This window comes from Pelophylax lessonae (genome assembly GCF_965119305.1).
Source record: "Pelophylax lessonae genome assembly, chromosome: 3".
Lineage (NCBI taxonomy): Eukaryota > Metazoa > Chordata > Amphibia > Anura > Ranidae > Pelophylax > Pelophylax lessonae.
The window spans coordinates 423890471-423908737 of NC_138770.1; the positions used below are offsets into that span (position 1 = coordinate 423890471).

Genomic DNA, 18267 nt, shown 5'->3' on the forward strand with positions numbered 1-18267 from the left:
AGAGGACTTTTTACTCAAACATGACATGTGTCCTAATGCTTCATGTAAAGTTTAAATTTTAAGGATAGGTCTACTTTAAGCTGCTTAAAGCTTTATTAAAGTTGGAAAACAGGCTACTTGCTGAAGCAGAAGTATCATTTTTTATTGAAAACAAAGTGCTTTTGAATTTTGATGGAAGAAGAAAGCAATTCTGGCAAAGGGTAGATATATTAAAGTTCTGGACGCAGTGAACTGCTGACCCTCTAGCTTTTGTGAGAATACAAAAATACAGAGGAAGCCCAGCAGGCACTAGAAATCCACAGTATAATAGGACAATGTCGCACTGGTAACAACACAAAAATAGTACAGCATGCTAACTAGACAAGTTTCTTATATCAGCAACTATTCCTACTGGAGGTGTGAAAAGGAAATTGAATATTTGAAATTCAGAAAGGAAAATTATCAAGGGAAAAATAGTTCTACTGAAATATATACTGCAAAAAGGAAGATCATACTGCAATGAAACGGCAATTTGTTCCCATGTAGACTAGGGGAGGTTACATTTTTCTACCTTCTACAGCAGGGATCTCCCAAACTGCGGGCCTTTGTTAGGCACCATTCTTCCCACTGACACCGATTGGGCACTATTCATCCCACTGATACCAATCACAGGGCACTATTCCTCCTCGACACTCACGATGGGGTATTATTCCTCTAACTGAAACCAATGATGAAGCACTAATTCTGTCCACTGATACCAATGAAAGGGCGCTAATTCTGCCCACTGATAGAAATTATGGGGCACTGTTACACCAACTGATACTAATGATGGGGCACTAATTCTGCCCACGGATACCAATGATGGGGCACTGCTCCTCCCACTAATACCAATGATGGGACAAGATTCCTCCAGCTGATACCAATGATTGGGCCCTATTCTGTCCACCAATATCAATGATGGGGCGCTATTCCTCCAACTGTATCAATGGCGGGGCACTATTCCTCCAACTGTATCAATGGCAGGGCACTATTCCTCCCACTGACCACCAAGCATGAGATCTTGTTTACTCCCACTGATTCTGGGTCATTTTCTACCCCATTTGGCCACAATTGGCCCCCCTAAAGTCTGAAGGACAGTAAACTACCCCAATATTTTGAAAGTTTGGAGACCCCTGTGCTAGACTTATGACTATTGCATCTTGATGGGGACACCCACGCACTTTCCTCCTGCGGCTCTTGAATCACACAACCCCCATCCATTCACTTACTGGTGAAATACTGTTGCTTTTCCTGCCTAATTCCGTTACAGTAACAGAGCTCGCTTGAAGAAGCCTGCCTACCTGGGTGCACTTGTGGATGAAGAAAACAACATAATATGATAAACAAAAAATACTTGAAATGAAAGCCAGTGTGTTCAATAATTCATGCGCCTCTTCAATAAATGTAACCTTAGCCATAAACATAAAATAAAGTACAGAAGGTTATGCAGTAGAGTCATTTGACAAGAGGCTGAACACCATTCAAAAGCCCTGACATGTCACTCTTCTATGTCTTTACGGTTTTAATACAAAGTAATATAGATGGGAGTCCAGACTACAAATGAGCAAATTCAAGAGTCTACATCCCATAAAATGCTGTAAAGTACCTTTATAAAATATAGATACAACCTGTGGAGTAAATAAAAATGAGGCTGCCTTTTCTGTGTTATTCTCAAGAAAGTGGTTTAAAAATAAAGATAATTTAACTAAAGAATACAGGGTCTAGTGTATATTATATTCCGAGACCTGACAGTTGTTTCTCAATTAGGCTAAGCACTCTGCAAGGTGGCTTGGAATATAAAGTCAGATTCATAACAAAGATTTCTTGGCATTGTCATGTTAAAGAAAAGGCAGCAGAGAGGGGAGGAGGTTGGGGATGGTTCATTATTTTGTTTAGCTCACCATCTGACTTGGCTGAGCTGTTTTAATCTCAGAGAATTTCCATAGTCTATGTGATTTAAATGCTGATAGTGCCACATTTAATTGTCAGTTCTGTGATGTGACCTGACAAAACAAGCATTTGAAGTACTGTTTAGCATAGCTGCTTAGCTAAAGGCAGCCACGCTCCACTCAGAAATTCAAATGCCAATTCCACTTAAACCATCCTCCAGAGTAGGAAGATTCTTTAGTCTAGCTGACCTTCTGCAGTGGGGTTATCTTATAATAATTCAGCGCTTGCACTCTCATTACTCTAACAATGTGTGTGGCATATGGAAGCAAAATCAAGCAAAATCTGTGTTTAATACTATAGTTTGGGGTCTACAATATACACAGTCTAATGTTGGGATATAACCAGTTGTTGTTTGAAAAACCTAAACATTACATTCTCTTCCCTGGGCGTGCCTTTGCCCTGAAATTCACTGTAGGCCAGGGATTCCCAAACTACGTCCTTCCAGTTGTTCAGGAACTACAATTCCCATAATGCCTAGTTATGTATGTGAATGTCAGTTTTACAATGCCTCATGGGATGTGTAGCTCTGCAACAGCTGCAGGGCCGTAGTTTGGGAATCCCTGTTGTAGACAACACATTAAAGGCCAAATTCAAGGAGAGTCAGGGGACTATTTGTATTCAGTTAGGAAAAACAAAAGCACACAAAAATTTTGGTGTGGCCTGTCAAGTCCTGAGGGGCAGACCTTGTTCATGGGGATCCCCATGACTAAGCTCTGAGGGGCGGAGTGAAACACATTGGAGGTGTGGACTGTCAAGTCCTGAGGGGCGGACCTTGTTCCAGAAAGCAGGGTTAATCTGAACATCAGGTGGTGATGTTAGTGACAATGCCACTTCCCAGAAAGGAACCTTCTCTTCAGCCCTCCCAAAAAGCTCATACCTCTGTCAAATTACCCATCGCATCACTTACAAAGCAAAGTCACTGAATTGCTTAGACAGCCAAGTTCTTCTGCACAGCTATGCACATGAAAGCAAATGATGCTACCACTCCATAGAACGCAGTTACTCACCACACCCGAACTAGGACAGACTAGAACAGAACGTATGATTCTATCCAAAACAAGGTCAGCACAAATTTTATGGGCCCTTCTTTCTAAAACTGAAAACCTTTTTAAAAAAATTATTTTAAAAAGGGCAGTCTGCTGATAAAATGAACATATTTGATATTAAAAGGGTCTGTTCCATAATAGCCTGTGGTAGAAGTTTAGGATTTCCATGTTATTTATTAGTGCACAATTACAGCGGTTTGGAGCATATGTCTGTAAACCCAGGGAACCAGAGACTCTTTCCATGTTGCAATCACACCAAGCAGCTTTAAAAATCTTAAGACAGCTGCAGTGCAGAAATCTCAGATTGAACTTTTTGACTTTTGCGTTGTGGAAATATTTTGTGGCAATCTATAGCAACCTCAGCTGCATAATAATTCAACTAGCATTTTGTAGGGGGTATTAATATAGGATTGTGGGATATAGCATTAAAAATGTTATCATATGAGCAATACTGTTTTCTCACATGAGGAAGTGTTGATAAATGACTGCATTAATAAATGACTGCATTAATATGTGTAATATGTGATTGGAAAAAGGCCAACGTAGTACCAATATTTAAAAAGGGGCCGAGGTGTATCCCGGGTAACTATAGACCTGTCAGCCTAACATCTGTAGTCTGCAAGATTTTGAAGGTGATGTTAAGGGACCACATACAAGACTTTAGTAATGAAAACAGTATTAGTAGTAATCAGCATGGATTTATGAAAAATCGTTCTTGCCAAACCAATCTACTTACCTTCTACGATGAAGTGAGCTGCCACCTAGATAAAGGTAAGCCTGTGGAAGTGGTGTATCTGGACTTTGCAAAGGCCTTTGACACCGTTCCCCACAAACGCTTACTGTACAAACTAAGGAAGGTAGGTATGGACCATAAGGTGAGTACCTGGATAGAGAACTGGCTCCAGGGGAGAGTCCAGAGGGTGATGATTGGGGAGTACTCTGATTGGGCGGGTGTGGAAAGTGGAGTCCCCCAGGGTTCGGTCCTGGGACCAATCCGGTTTAATTTATTCATAAATGATCTAGAGGAGGGGATATCTAGTACAATCTCAGTATTTGCGGATGATACTAAACTAAGCTTGCCAATATCTTCTATGCAGGATGTGGAAACCTTACAAGCGGACCTGAACAAAATAACGGGGTGGGCAACTACATGGCAGATGAGGTTTAATGTTGAAAAATGTAAAGTAATGTACTTGGGGGCCAGAAACCAGAAAGCAAGCTACTCACTAGGGGGGGAACCTCTGGGGGAGTCTAGGATGGAAAAAGACTTGGGGGTACTGGTAGACAACAGGCTTGGCAGTGGCATGCAATGCCAAGCAGCTGCAAGCAAAGCCAACAGAATACTGGGATGTATAAAAAAGGGGATTCACTCCAGAAATAAAGAGATTATTCTCCCGCTCTACAAGACTTTGGTCCGGCCACATCTGGAGTATGCTGTCCAGTTCTGGGCACCGGTCCTCAGGAAGGATGTGCTGGAATTGGATAGAGTCCAGAGAAGGGCAACAAAAATAATTAGGGGAATGGAGGACATCAGCTATGAGGTAAGACTACAAGCATTAAACTTATTCTCTCTAGAGAAGAGACGTTTGAGGGGGGATATGATATCAATGTACAAATACTGTACTGGTGACCCTAGCATAAGGAACAAACTATTCAGAGTAAGGAAATACAATAAGACACGTGGCCACTAACTAAAACTAGAGGAAAGGCGGTTTAACCTTAAAATGCGTAAGGGGTTCTTCACTGGAAGAGCGGTAAGGATGTGGAATTCTCTTCCACAAGCAGTCGTATCAGCAGGGAGCATTGATAGTTTCAAAAAACTATTAGATGGGCACCTTAGAGATCACAACATACAGGGGTATACAATGTACGGTTAAAAGCAAACACACACACACACATCATAGGTTGAACTGGATGGACTGATGTCTTTTTTCAACCTCACTAACTATGTAACTATAACTATGTGTACACAGCAAATGACTTATACTCCAACAGACACTCGAAGTATAGAAATGTGACTTTAGCCAAACACCAAGATCTGCTGGTTTAAAATGTTGGTTTGTGCACCTTTACGCTAACTGGGTTTTCCTAAGAAAACAGCCTTACCTGCACACTTTGTCCTTGTAATCAGCGGAGGCCCTGGCTGCCCTGTTCCACCTTCCCCTGGTCTTGTTAGCAGAACCCTAATCTCATATTCTGTATCTGGGTCCAAATGCCATAGCTTGTAGGTTGGGGCATTCACTGCATGAGTTTCAGTCCAAGTCCCAGTGGTCATCCTATATTCCACCTCCTTAAGAATGATAGGCCCGTCTCCAATAATCGAGTTGGCGTTCAGCTGAATAAGGAGATATGTTGGACCAACACCAAGCAGTTGTGGTGGGGCGATGGGTCGTGGTGGTTCTGGAAAACAAAACAAAATAGAACATTCTTAGTTAAAATTTAAATTTTAAGGGCCATCTTTTTTGCTTGCATACATAACACTAACAAGAACAACATGCATCTTACATATTGTATTAGTTTAATGGGTACTTTATCCACCAAAAAAAAAAACCCCAAAAAACTCAAGATGTAGCTAGATGCTTTTTTGTTAAAGAAATAAGGCTGGCCATAGATGGTTTGAATCTTGGCTGCTTTAGCAGGGACCAGCTGAGATTCAAAACATCTATGGGCAAGCTGATTGTAACCAAGTCAATCCACTTGGGTACAACCAGCATGTCAGATTTATCTGTATATGAAAAAGCTATAATCGCTAGCAATCACAATGGTGTTCTCCCAGTAGGAACGGCTCACCATGTCCCTCCCCCGGAAGAACACAACAGCTCGGTGGGAAGAATTCACTCAACACTGACTGTTGATGAGGGAATTTAGCTAATTTTTTTCCTGAAATCCCTGGTTGCAGGAAAGAAAATAGCATAATTTACTGTTGTAGAGGACATGTAACTTTTGTGAACATGTTCCACAAAACTTTAAATGTGTTTATCATGTGTTTATTTTCACAAAATGTATATTACAGGAATGAGTCAGATGTGGGTCTATAGGCAACTACGAAAAGATACGATTGATGATTTGCTGGGGAAATCAACTTCAATCGATATTACTGGGAAATACAGTTACATTTTTAGTTATTAACTATTGGTTTAATAAAGCATTGACAAACCCTAAATTATATACAGTATGCAGCTAGAATAATCAATATTGTATTCATGTACAACACATATGTAGAAATCTTTATTGGGAATTTCTATAGAAACAAGGCAGAAGCACATGTTTAGGCCAGAAACTGGCAGTCCCAGGTTACAAACAAGATATATTCTGAAGGTTTGTTCTTGAGCTGAATTTGTGTGCAAGTTGGAACAGATATATATATATATATATATATATATATATATATATATATATATATATATATATATATATATATATATATATTTATTTTTTTATTTTTTTTTTTTTTTTAAGTGTAACTCCAGCCAAAAAAAAATATTTTAGGGTTTTTTTTTTCATAAGGGAAGGGTTAACAATTGGATTTTGAAAATTCTGGGTTGTTGTGGAAACGAGGATTAGTGATAAAGCTTCAGTGGAGACACATTTTTTCCCATGATAACTCTTACAGGAGTGAATTTCCCTTCCTAGGGAAGATTTTCTCTCACTTCCTGTTTTCTCCCTCTGTTTGTAAGCATTAGTCGTACATAAGTCAGATGTATGTAACTAAGGGACTGCCTGTATTCCTTTAGTCTACATAGCTCCTCTATACCAAAAATACCAGGTTCATTCTCCATAATAAATATAGCCACTAGGGCAAAGTCTTTAAAATCTTAAACTGACCAACAACGAAGTTACAAGAATCATTCAGAGCAAATTTTAAGGTACAGATACTTGACCATCTCCACTGCCATTATAAAAACTCTTTAAAAATGTTCCACGTTATCAAGGGAATCTAAAAATGTATCTGTGTGGGGGATTTGCTTGTGTCAATTTTAAACGCAATATAGACAATTATGGTTTATTCTGTAAGACAGGGTCACGAAAAAATTGTGCTAAGTGCAGTAATCCACAGAAATAAATTATATATTACTCAGATCAGAAAATTATTTTTGACTGTATGGTATGATTTACTTCATTTTGCCTAAGTCCGGTAACAACAGAACACACTAAATGTTAAAACAATGACTAAATCGCAAGTAAACTATGCCGAGATGTAGCTACAGCACAAGAGACTAGGACAGAGGAAGAAAGATCTGTATGTTTGGGGCCAACAGCTGAAGGTATCAGATCAATTTCTGTACACAAGTGAATGTCTGTGAAGGCACAAGCACCACATCCTACAGCCTGCCAAAACATGCTACAATAGTGTGTTCGGCAGCCAAAATAAACATCCTGAATAAACTGAGGCAGATCTAGGCTCCAGGGAACTTTATTTTTAGTGCACAAAGGAGCCACATCTACAAAGGTCGTTTTGTGTAAGATTTTATGTGGACTGTGAGAAACACACTACTTTTATGCAGTTATGGAAATAATAAAAACAGACTGGGATCACAAACCCATAGAGACCTTAGGATTTGGATGAAAATATTGCATAAAAATAAAGAGAAGCATATCCCTCTATATACATGAGTGAGAGAATAATGACAAGAGAGAATAGGGAGGTTTACAGTTATTGTGCCAGATGGCTCAAACATTTACTTATTTGTTTCAATTAGGTCAGCAATCAGTTCTTATGATGCAACCTTGGAAAGTTGCATCTTTTTAATATACTGTGTGTGTGTGTATATATATATATATATATATATATATATATATATATATATATACACACACATACACACACACATATACATACATATACACAGTTGTGTTCAAAATTATTCAACCCCCACTGAAATTGATTGTTTTGGCCAGTTTGACATTGATTTTGATCATTCAGTCATCCTGCTTACAATTAAATCAAAGAGGCACGTGTAGGTCAGACAAATATAACATAACATTTATAATGAAATAACCACAACTGTCTTTTCTGTGCTCACATTATTATCAGTTTTATTCAACCCCCAAGTGACATTCAATCTTAGTACTTAGTACAACATCCTTTTACAGTTATAACAGCTTTTAAACGTGAAGCATAGCTTGACACAAGTGTCTTGCAGCGATCTACGGGTATCTTCGCCCATTCGTCATGGGCAAAAGCCTCCAGTTCAGTCACATTCTTAGGCTTGTGCACTGGAACTGCTTTCTTTAAGTCCCACCAGAGGTTCTCAATCGGATTTAAGTCTGGTGACTGTGATGGCCACTCCAAAATGTTCCAGCCTTTAATCTGCAACCATGCTCTAGTGGACTTGGAGGTATGCTTGGGATCATTGTCCTGTTGAAAGGTCCAACGTCTCCCAAGCCTCAGGGTGTGACGGACTGCATCACATTGTCATCCAATATCTCCTGGTACTGAAGAGAATTCATGGTACCTTGCACACGCTGAAGCTTCCCTGTACCTGCAGAAGCAAAACAGCCCCAAAGCATGATTGACCCCCCGCCATGCTTCACAGTAGGCAAGGTGTTCTTTTCTTCATAGGCCTTGTTCTTCCTCCTCCAAACATAGCGTTGATCCATGGGCTCAAACAGTTCTAATTGTGTTTCATCAGTCCACAGAACACTATCCCAAAACTTTTGTGGTTTGTCCACATGACTTATGGCATACTGCAGTCGACTCTTCTTATTCTTTGGAGACAGCAAGGGGGTGTGCCTGGGAGTTCTGGCATGGAGGCCTTCATTAAGCAGTGTGTGCCGTATTGTCTGAGCAGAAACTTCAGTACCCACAACTGACAAATCTTTTCTCAGTTCCTCAGCAGTCACACAGGACTTTTCTCCACTCTACGCTTCAGGTAGCGCACAGCAGTCGAAGTCAGCATCTTCTTTCTGCCACGACCAGGTAGCGTTTCAACAGTGCCCTTTGCCTTTGCCTTGAATTTGCGAATTATGCTTCCTATGGTGTCTCTTGGTATGTTTAACATCTTTGCAATCTTCTTATAGCCATTGCCCTTCCTGTGAAGAGTAATCACCTCTTCTCTTGTCTTCCTGGTCCATTCTCTTGACTTCACCATGTTTGTAACCACACCAGTAAATGTCTAGAAGGAGCTGAGTATCACAGTCATTTTAAAGCTGCCTAATTGGTGCTTATTAGGCTTTATTGCTGCTCCCTGACATCCACAGGTGTTTTCAATACCTGATTGAAAACACTTCAATGAACCTCTGTTCTTCAGAGTGGTAGTCTTTAAGGGGTTGAATAATTGTGTCAATGAAGAATTCACAAAAGAAACATTTACTACTGTATTACAAAACCAATTGATGTCATTTTAGTTGCATATGGTTCTTTAACCACTCTACTACCGCTCACGGTAATAGTACTGCGGCAGAGTGGCTCGTTCCCGTCCAGTCACGTAGTATTAACGTGACTGGACTCCTCCCCTTCTGGGCGGCGCTTGCGCGCCGCCGGAGGCTCGCTCCCGCTGTTTTCATTCACAGCGGGAGTCGGGCCAGGGGAGGAGCAGCGGTGATCGCCGCTGCTCTTACCCGATCGTCGGGGATCGAGTCTGGAGATCCGCCCGCTGTGTGTAAACACAGCGGGCGGATCTCCATAGTGACAGGGAGTGACAGATCGGACTGTTCAGCATAGCTGGACATCCGATCTGTCCATGAATCACATAGTCACCTCCCCCCCTACACGTCAGTAAGCACCAGGCATACATTAACCCCTCCCTCTCCAATAAAATTAACCCCTTCCCTGCCAGTGTCATTTTTACAGTAACAGTGCATATATATAGCACTGATTACTGCAGTAATGTCACTGGTACCCCCAAAAGTGTCAAAAATGTCAGTCAGGGGTCCGGTCTGTCCGCCGCAATGTCGCAGTCCCGCAAAAAAAATCGAAGATCGCCGCCATTACGCGTTAAAAAAAAAAACACCAAAAATGACAGAAATCTTTCCCTTTGTTAGTAAACGCAATAACTTTTGCGCAAACCAATCAAAATACGCTTATTGCGATTTTTTTTACCAAACATATGTAGCATAAAACAAATTGGCCAAAAACTTTTAAAAAAATTGTTTTTTACATCTTTTTTGGGGGGAATTTCATATAAAAAAATGTGAAAAATATTGTTATTTTTTCAAAATAAACGCTCTTTTTTTGTTTATAGCGCAAAAAGTAAAAATCGCACAGGTGATCAAATACCACCAAAAGAAAGCTCTGTTTGTGGGAGAAAAAGGACGTAAATTTCGTTTGGGTACGGCGTCGCACGACCGCGCAATTGTCAGTTGAAGTCGCACAGCGCCGAATCGCAAAAAGTGGCCTGGACGGAAGACAGCAAAATCCTCCGGTTGTAAAGTGGTTAAGAAGTCCTTGTAGGATTTCATTCTGAATACAAATACAAATGTACAATAAATTCCATAAAACCCTTTACAGCATTGGGGGTTGAATAATTTTGAACACAACTGTATGTATACACATGAACTTTAATGGCATCCCAGTCTTCATCTGTACGGTTCAATATTGAGTTGGCCCACCCTTTGCAGCTATAATAGCTTCAAACTCTTCTGGGAAAGCTGTCCACAAAGTTTAGGAGTGTGTCTATGGGGAAATTTAACTGTTCTTCCAGAAGTGCTTTTGTGAGGTCAGGCACTGATGTTGTAGAGAAGGCCTGGCCCGCAGTCTCTGCTCTAATTCATCCTAAAGGTGTTCTATCGGGTTGAGGTCAGGACTCTGTGCAGGCCAGTCAAGTTCCTCCACTCCAAACTCAGTCATCCATGTCCATATGGACCTTGCTTTGTGCACTGGTGCGCAGTCATGCTGGAACAGGAAAAGGCCATCCCCAAACAGTTCCCACAGAGTTGGGAGCATGAAATTGGCCAAAATGTCTTGGTATGCTGACGCCTTAAGAGTTCTCTTCACTGGAACTAAGGGGCAAAGCCCAACCCCTGAAAAACAACCCCCACATCATAACCCCCCCTCCACCAAATTGATTTGGATCAGTGCACAAAGCAAGGTCCATAAAGACATGGATTAGAGAGTCCGGGGTGGAGGAACTTGACTGGCCTGCACAGAGTCCTCATTTCAACCTGAGGTGACAGTGTCACTGGGCTAGGAAGACAGGGAAAAATTAGTCAGGAGAATACATTCAAGCTGGGTTAAGTTCTTTCTCTAGGATATGTCACCCAGTGGGCATCTGGAGTAGACAAAGTGTACTTAAGAATGTGTATTTGTTTTCTACACTCACCACAAACAATGCTCAATAATGGTAACCACTCAGCCCTGGAAGGTTCAACCCGCTTAATGACCATTTTTTCGATACAGCACTGCGTTGCTTTAACTGACAATTGTGCGGACAATTGTAAATACTGGCCTCTTTTCAGAACCAATTAAGGTGTACATAATATGGGCAACAGCCTCCGCCTTCCAGTCAACCGAATCCTTAAAGGTCAGGGACTGCTTCACCCGAGTTATGGTTGCCTTGTTTAATCTGAAAACAGGAGGGTCCACAACAGGTTGCAGAGTCCTCTTTTAAGAAGGAACTCCTCATAGGACAATGCCTAGTAAAGCACTTAGGAACCCCATGGGGATGCTTTGGTCGTCCCCACTCTTTAGCGACAATTCTGTCAAAATAGGCAAGGAAAGGGAACACATTTGCCGCTCTGGATGGCTTGTGACTGCCAAAGGGTACCTGCACCTCCATTGCAGCTTCAGCTGCATCCTCCATCTTCAAGGTCTCATGCACAGATACAATCATTACCTCTAACCAGCACCTTTTTGTGTGCGTTCGCCTATGTGGAGGAATCATCCTATCCAGAGGATTTCAGGTGTGTGTTCGCAGACCCAGAAGGGTGAACCCCATCCGCTGCGGCCAAATCATATTCAGGATCTTATGAGACCAATGAGGCAGGGAAGGCGGGGGGGGCGCGTTTTTTGCTAGCCTGTCGCCCGCAATCTGCCTCCACCCGGGAAGCAAGGGACTCCAGGACCGCTCTCAGTTCATGGATGGATGGTTGTGGACCCGGAGGGTCCCGCAGCCTCAGAGAGGGGATCAGGTTGGTAAACGTGCTCCAGAGACTTCATGAGTCACCAGGGGGACCCCACAAAAAGTGTAATACACTGCTAAGAGACAACCCCCACCTTGCTGGCAGCGCCACCCAGTCGATAAGCACAAGGCACAAAGCGATCCTCAGCAGAGAGGGAGAGGACCCCACCAGATTCACCACCCACCGACATAGGCACCTTCAACCACCAGGAGAATCTGCACTACACTTGGGGCAATCAGGAAGCTAAATGATCTTGGAGTCAGCACCAGTGGATAAGGAGGGGCTCCCGCCGCCAAAAATGGCGCTCACAGGGCTCCACTGTCATTGCTGCCGCTATGGGACTTGGCAAGGGAGGGTGTCTGTGGGAAGGAGGGGATCCCAGGGGTCCAACCATTCCAAGGAGAGGCCCATGTCTACCCCAAAACCCTCCACGGGTAGAGGGGGGACAGCTACTCACCATACCAGGAACCAGGTGGGCACCGCTAGAGACAGATCCTCCTCTCCATCGTAATGGAGGGGGCAGTCAGTCAGGAGGAGCGCTGTGACTCAGGCTGAGGCCAGGTCATATGCGACCTCGCAAAGGCCTTTAAGTCGCAGGGCCAGCCCCCGTCCAGTGAGGCTATGTCGTGGTCAACCTAGTACGTAGCTGAGGCCAGACTGGGATGACCACTGGATCTAGATTATCCAGCCCGTCGCCCAGTCCGGCAGTTGGTAGTAGATCTCACAGGAAAAATCCGGGAGAAAAATATTCTAGCTAAAACAGATATGTTGCCAGCACCAAATATACCAGCCAGGAACTAGGTCCTTACTCCTGACTAGGCAGAAAAAAATTAAGTAACTATAGCAGAGAGAGGGAGTATACCCCCACTCAATGGTCAAGAATGTCAGGAGCTGTCCCAGTCAATGAACCAAAGAGAAATTACATTTTTGTTGCAGGGGATACCTGAAATCTGATTTGTATCTTAGTGCAGACTTCTAGGAAAATTAGTGAGCCAATCACGCAAGCAGGAAATTAGGTTTCTGGGGGGTGTTCAGTATACAGAACCCCTCCAGGTAGCCATATTGCACTGCATTTTCAGAAAATTACGGTGGCAGCAGATTGAACAGCTTTTTAACATTAAATTGCAATATGATGTGTGTTGCAATTGTATATGCTATATCAGGGATCTTCAAACTACGTTCCTCCAGTTGTTCAGGAACTACAATTCCCATCATGCCTAGCCATGTCTGTCAAGGTCAGAGTTTTACAATGCCTCATGGGATGTGTAGTTCCGCAACAGCTGGAGGGCCGTAGTTTGAGTATCCCTGTGCTATATTATTTTTTCTTTATTTGCTATTTTTTTCCCCAATGAAAGTGGAATTACCCTTTAAGTCCGGGCTCTGACTAGGCCATGCAAGAACATTCACCTTTTTTTACCACTGTGTGGTCATTTTTGCTGCGTGCTTTGAGTTATTGTCATGTTGGGAGGTAAACCTTCTTCCCATTGATAACTTTCTGGCAGAGGACATCAGATTTTACTTTTGATGGCATTTTGCCCCATCTATTTTCCTTCTATCCTGATAAGTGTTGAAATCCCTGCTGCAGAGAAACACCCCCATAACAGGATATTACCACCTCCATGCTTTACTGAAGGAATAATGTTATTTGGATGGTGAGCTGTATTGGATTTCTGCCAGACATATTGTTTGGTATTGAGGCCAAATAATTAAATTTTAGTCTCATCTGACCAGAACACCTTTTCCCATGTAGCCTCAGAATATTCAAGGTGCGTTTTGGCAAAGCTCAGTCATGACTGCATGTTGCCTTTCTTGAGTGGTGGCTTTTTTCTTACAACCCTTCCATACAAGCCACACGTGGATAATGTGCGATATTGTTGTCACATGCACACCATAACCACTATCAAAAATTCATGCAAATGCTTCAGAGTTGCTTGAGGCCTCTTGGTAGCCTGAACCAGTTTCAGACCAGTTTCCCCCTGGCTCTTTCATCAAGTTTGGAGAGACGTCCTGATCCAGGGAGTGTCTGTTGTACCAAATACCTTTCCACTTCTTAATAATAGAAACTGAGCTTCTAGGCATTGATAAAGCCTTTGGATTTTTCTCCTGACTTGTGCCTGTCCAAAATGTTATCCTGGAGATCCCGGTAACAGTGCCTTGCCACCCATAGTTAATAGTTGCTTCAGTTGCACTACCTGGGACTGAAATGCTCCAGGAAAGCTCTTTTCATGCTGAGCTAATTAAAATGATCACAGCTAAAAGTCAAATGGATTTGTGTGCAATTGAGAAGGTGATTAGCTACACCCAATTGAGTTTACATGTCATTATTAGGGGGGGGGGGTAATCCTTTTTACAACTGTGTGATTCTGTTTTTGATTTTTTTTTTTTTTATGACAAGTTGGTGTTCCATCTTAAACTTGAATAGGTATATAAATGTAGCTGGAAAAAACAAAAACTGTCTCTCCCTTTCAGGCTGCAAAGAAACGAAATGCAATTTTAAAGGGGGTGATTCTTTCTATACCCACTGTAAATATACACCTTATACAGAACCATGCTGTTTAGTCCCAGCTGTAAGTGCCATGCAAATTTGGTCAATATATTAAATACATCCTAAATAAATCACAAGCGTAAATTTGTATAGGTGCTCACTTACTAAATGTGCTTACAGAGTCCTGTATCTAACTGACTTGTATAACCCTCTACAACCTACTACAACATGCACGCTAACAGCTGGTTTGACTTCTTGACCATCCTAATTAATTTCTCCTATTTACATATTCACACAAATTCCCTTGTTTCAGCATACTTCTGCAGAATTATGCCTTACCTACCATCTGTATTAGTATTTTTCTTTTTTTTTTTTTTTTATAGCAGGGCTACAATCTTTAATAGTGGAAAAAAGGCTGCATGATGCTGATTTTCGCCTGTATGTTGATTCTTTATTTGTTGTATAGAAACATGTAATCAGTGTTCACAGATAATGATGTTATAATAAAAAAATAATTTGGATTATAATAAAAAAGTAATTTGGATTTCAATCTTTTCTTAAAAAAAATTAAAAATTAAAAAGGTATCAAAAAGTACACCTGTGACCTCAGACACCGCTTTTTCACACTTTTGCAGAAATTACATCTTATAGAAGTTTTGCAAACCTGCCCATCATTCTCTCAACATCAAGTTCACTATTCCTCTAGCCAAATTTCAGTTTTATATTGTTTGTGGGGTTCCTGCAAGAAATCTAATGTGTTGATGAAGTCAATAATTTCTATTGGACTTACTTTTTTCTAATGACTGTACCAAGTTGTTTTTTTTTTTTTTTTTTTTTTGGGTGGGGTATACACAGGCAGCTCTCAAAGTAGTACAGAATAACTAATATTGAAATAAAGGCTAAAAAATTGCCAAAAACCAATAACATATCAACTGTTAATGTATGGGCATGAAAACTACAGCAGGTTGTACATGCAAAATTGTTGCCACCTTACCAGGGTCGGTTGTGGGTTTGGTTGGCATAAACTTTAAGTCTTATGTGTGTGTATGGAAAAGGCTGACATGCACAGGCAACATGTGAGGCTGGTTTTTCTATCCCATCTATTAAATGGTCAACAAATTTAGACTAAGCTGAGGAGTTAGCATTAAGAAACATGGTTGCCAATTAGGCAAGAGTGATGGGCACATCCAGAACATATAAAAAAAAAAACTATTATAAGTTCAAAGATAGTTTTAAGAGCACGTAATGCTCTGATCCTTCACTGGTAACTGATAAAAAATCAGCCCCCTAGCTTGCTTTATCATTGTACAGCTGTTTCTATATCCACAAACTCCTCTAATTTGTCCATGGGTGATGCATAAATCGTTCACAACATGGATTCAATAACTCCATGATCTTTATCATCATTAGCAGTAAACCGTAATGCCCACTAAACTAAAAGGCAGTTGTTGCAGCATCCTCACTTCCCACTGATGTGCATGGTGAATATTAGGTTAGCAAGCAAAGTAAACATTGTTTTGATTTTCAGCAAGCTCAGAAAACTGTAAGTTTCTCTTTCAACCATAAAAATGAATTTCAAACAGTTTGTTCAAAGACAACCTGACCTAGTCTCAGTCAAGGCTTTTTTTGTCCTTATAACAAGGCAAAGTTTTTCCTACTGTGATTACATAGGAATAAAAATAAATGTTAGTGCCTAGAAATGGGATTTTTTACTTTTATTGTTTGCCAACCTAATGACCTAAAGTCACTTGTTCCATATGTTACTTTTACTGTCCATGGGCAGACAAACTAGCAAGCCATTGTTAGCTTTATTTAAAGAAGATATCCAGGCATGATAAATCTTTACATAGTTACATTGGTTCAGCTCAGATACCTGGCTGATGCCCCCCTAGAAGCTGGAAATCACTGTAGTAGAGATTGCTACTCTGGTGAGCTCAACTTGCTTCCAAAGTCCAACGCTGAGCGGTCGGCCTGAATCATTATGAGCATAGTCAGCCATTTAGGCACCATTCAGAATACATAGCATTTCCTGATTGGATGAGGTGGACAAAGTGATGGCACCACCCTGCCTCTCCTGAACACTTTCAGGTTTTTACTCAGAACCTTGGGGAGAAGAGGATAATTGTCTGCATAAGGTCTGTGCCTCACTGCAAGCCTGTGAGTTAGATCTGAATATAAACAAACTCTTTACTCTCTACAGTTATCAAGCAAGAATGTTAATTATACTCTCTAATATAAGGAAAACCACTAAAGTAAACATTTACAGATCTGTGCATAAAACCACAACCAAAAACAGCACACCAAGCATGTATATATGTGGTTTACTCTCATGAAAATTATACAACATTGCCTTCAAAGATTTACTCAATTAAAACCAACTATGGTTAACCTTTAAAGTGTACTTTGGCTGAACATACAATACATAACTAGCAATGTAACATAATGTATCACAACACTGATGGGAATAGTAGCCCTTTAAAGTGGACCTCAAAAATCTACAGCAGCAGTGGTGGTAAAGAATAATTATTAAACATGTTATTTATTCTTCCCCTACCAAGTCTAAACAGTAAAACTGAATACTTGAAATCAGTCTATTGCAATCTCATTACAATGGCATCCCAAAGATAGTGGGATAACTTAAGTAGAAAGCGAACATTTTGTCCCTGAAGTTGAAATATTGAAAACAGAACAAAATGGGCAAGCGTAAGGATTTTCCCAACTTTGACAAGGGCCAAATTGTAACGGCTAGATGACTGGTTTGACTGGGTAAAACCAACTACAAAACTGCAGCTCTTGTGGTATGTTCCCAGTCTACAGCGGTCAGGATCTACCAAAAGTGGTGCAAGGAAGCGACAGGGTCATAGGTGGCCTGTGTTTTCCCATCCAATAGAAGAGTTACTGTAATTGCTGAATAAGTAATGCTGGTTGTGAAAGAAAAAAGTGTTAAAGCACAGTGCATCACACTTTGTTGCCTATGGGGCTACATAGATGCATACTGGCTAGGATGCCTATACTGACCCGTTTCCACGGCCAAAAGCTCCTAAGATGGGTATGTGAGCATCAGAACTGGATCACTGACCAATGGAACAAGGTGGCCACGTCTGATGAATACAAGAATGGTTTGAGGAGCACAAGTTTTAGGTGTTGACTCCAAATTCTCCATATCTCAGTCCAATCAAGCATCTGTGGGATGTGCTGGAAAAACAAGTTCAATCCATGAAGGCCCCACCTCACAACTAATAGGACTTGAAGGATCTGCTATTGACGGCTTGGTGCCAGATACCACACAAGCTTTAGAGCAGAGTTTCTCAACTATGGTTCCTCAAGAGGTGGTTAGGGGTTTCTTACGCAACGGGCAATTTCTGCCTCTCAGATCAGTTCCCACTGGCTGTACTCACCACTGATCTTTTTAGCTATCTGTAAGGGGGTAATTATTCCCAAAAACCACAAGTGTAAGGAGCATTCTTCCCAGTGACCATCACACTAATGTATCATGGGCTGTAGATATATGTTTTAGCAGCGCTCCCTGAGATCAAAATGTTATTTAAGGGGTTCCTCTTTGCTGAAGGTTTTAGAAAGGCTGCTTAATGGCCCGTACACACGATCCGAAAATCGGACGAAAATTAACGCTTGTGAAAGGATCGGACGATAATCGGATTGTTAGTACACAGCTTACGAGAGGCGATCACGACAGTTCACCCGATATTA

The 18267-nt window shown here is 41.3% G+C and overlaps 1 protein-coding gene across 15 annotated transcripts in view; it reads right to left on the bottom strand.

Annotated features, from left to right (window-relative positions):
- The window catches only part of PTPRK (protein tyrosine phosphatase receptor type K), a 658422-nt gene that overhangs the window by 317258 nt on the left and 322897 nt on the right, over positions 1–18267 (bottom strand). For all 15 annotated transcript variants that reach the window (XM_082251915.1, XM_082251914.1, XM_082251916.1 and 12 more), the window contains exon 7: positions 5121–5414. In XM_082251915.1, the coding sequence (XP_082108041.1) occupies positions 5121–5414 (294 nt within the window). The remainder of the gene's footprint in view (positions 1–5120; positions 5415–18267) is intronic.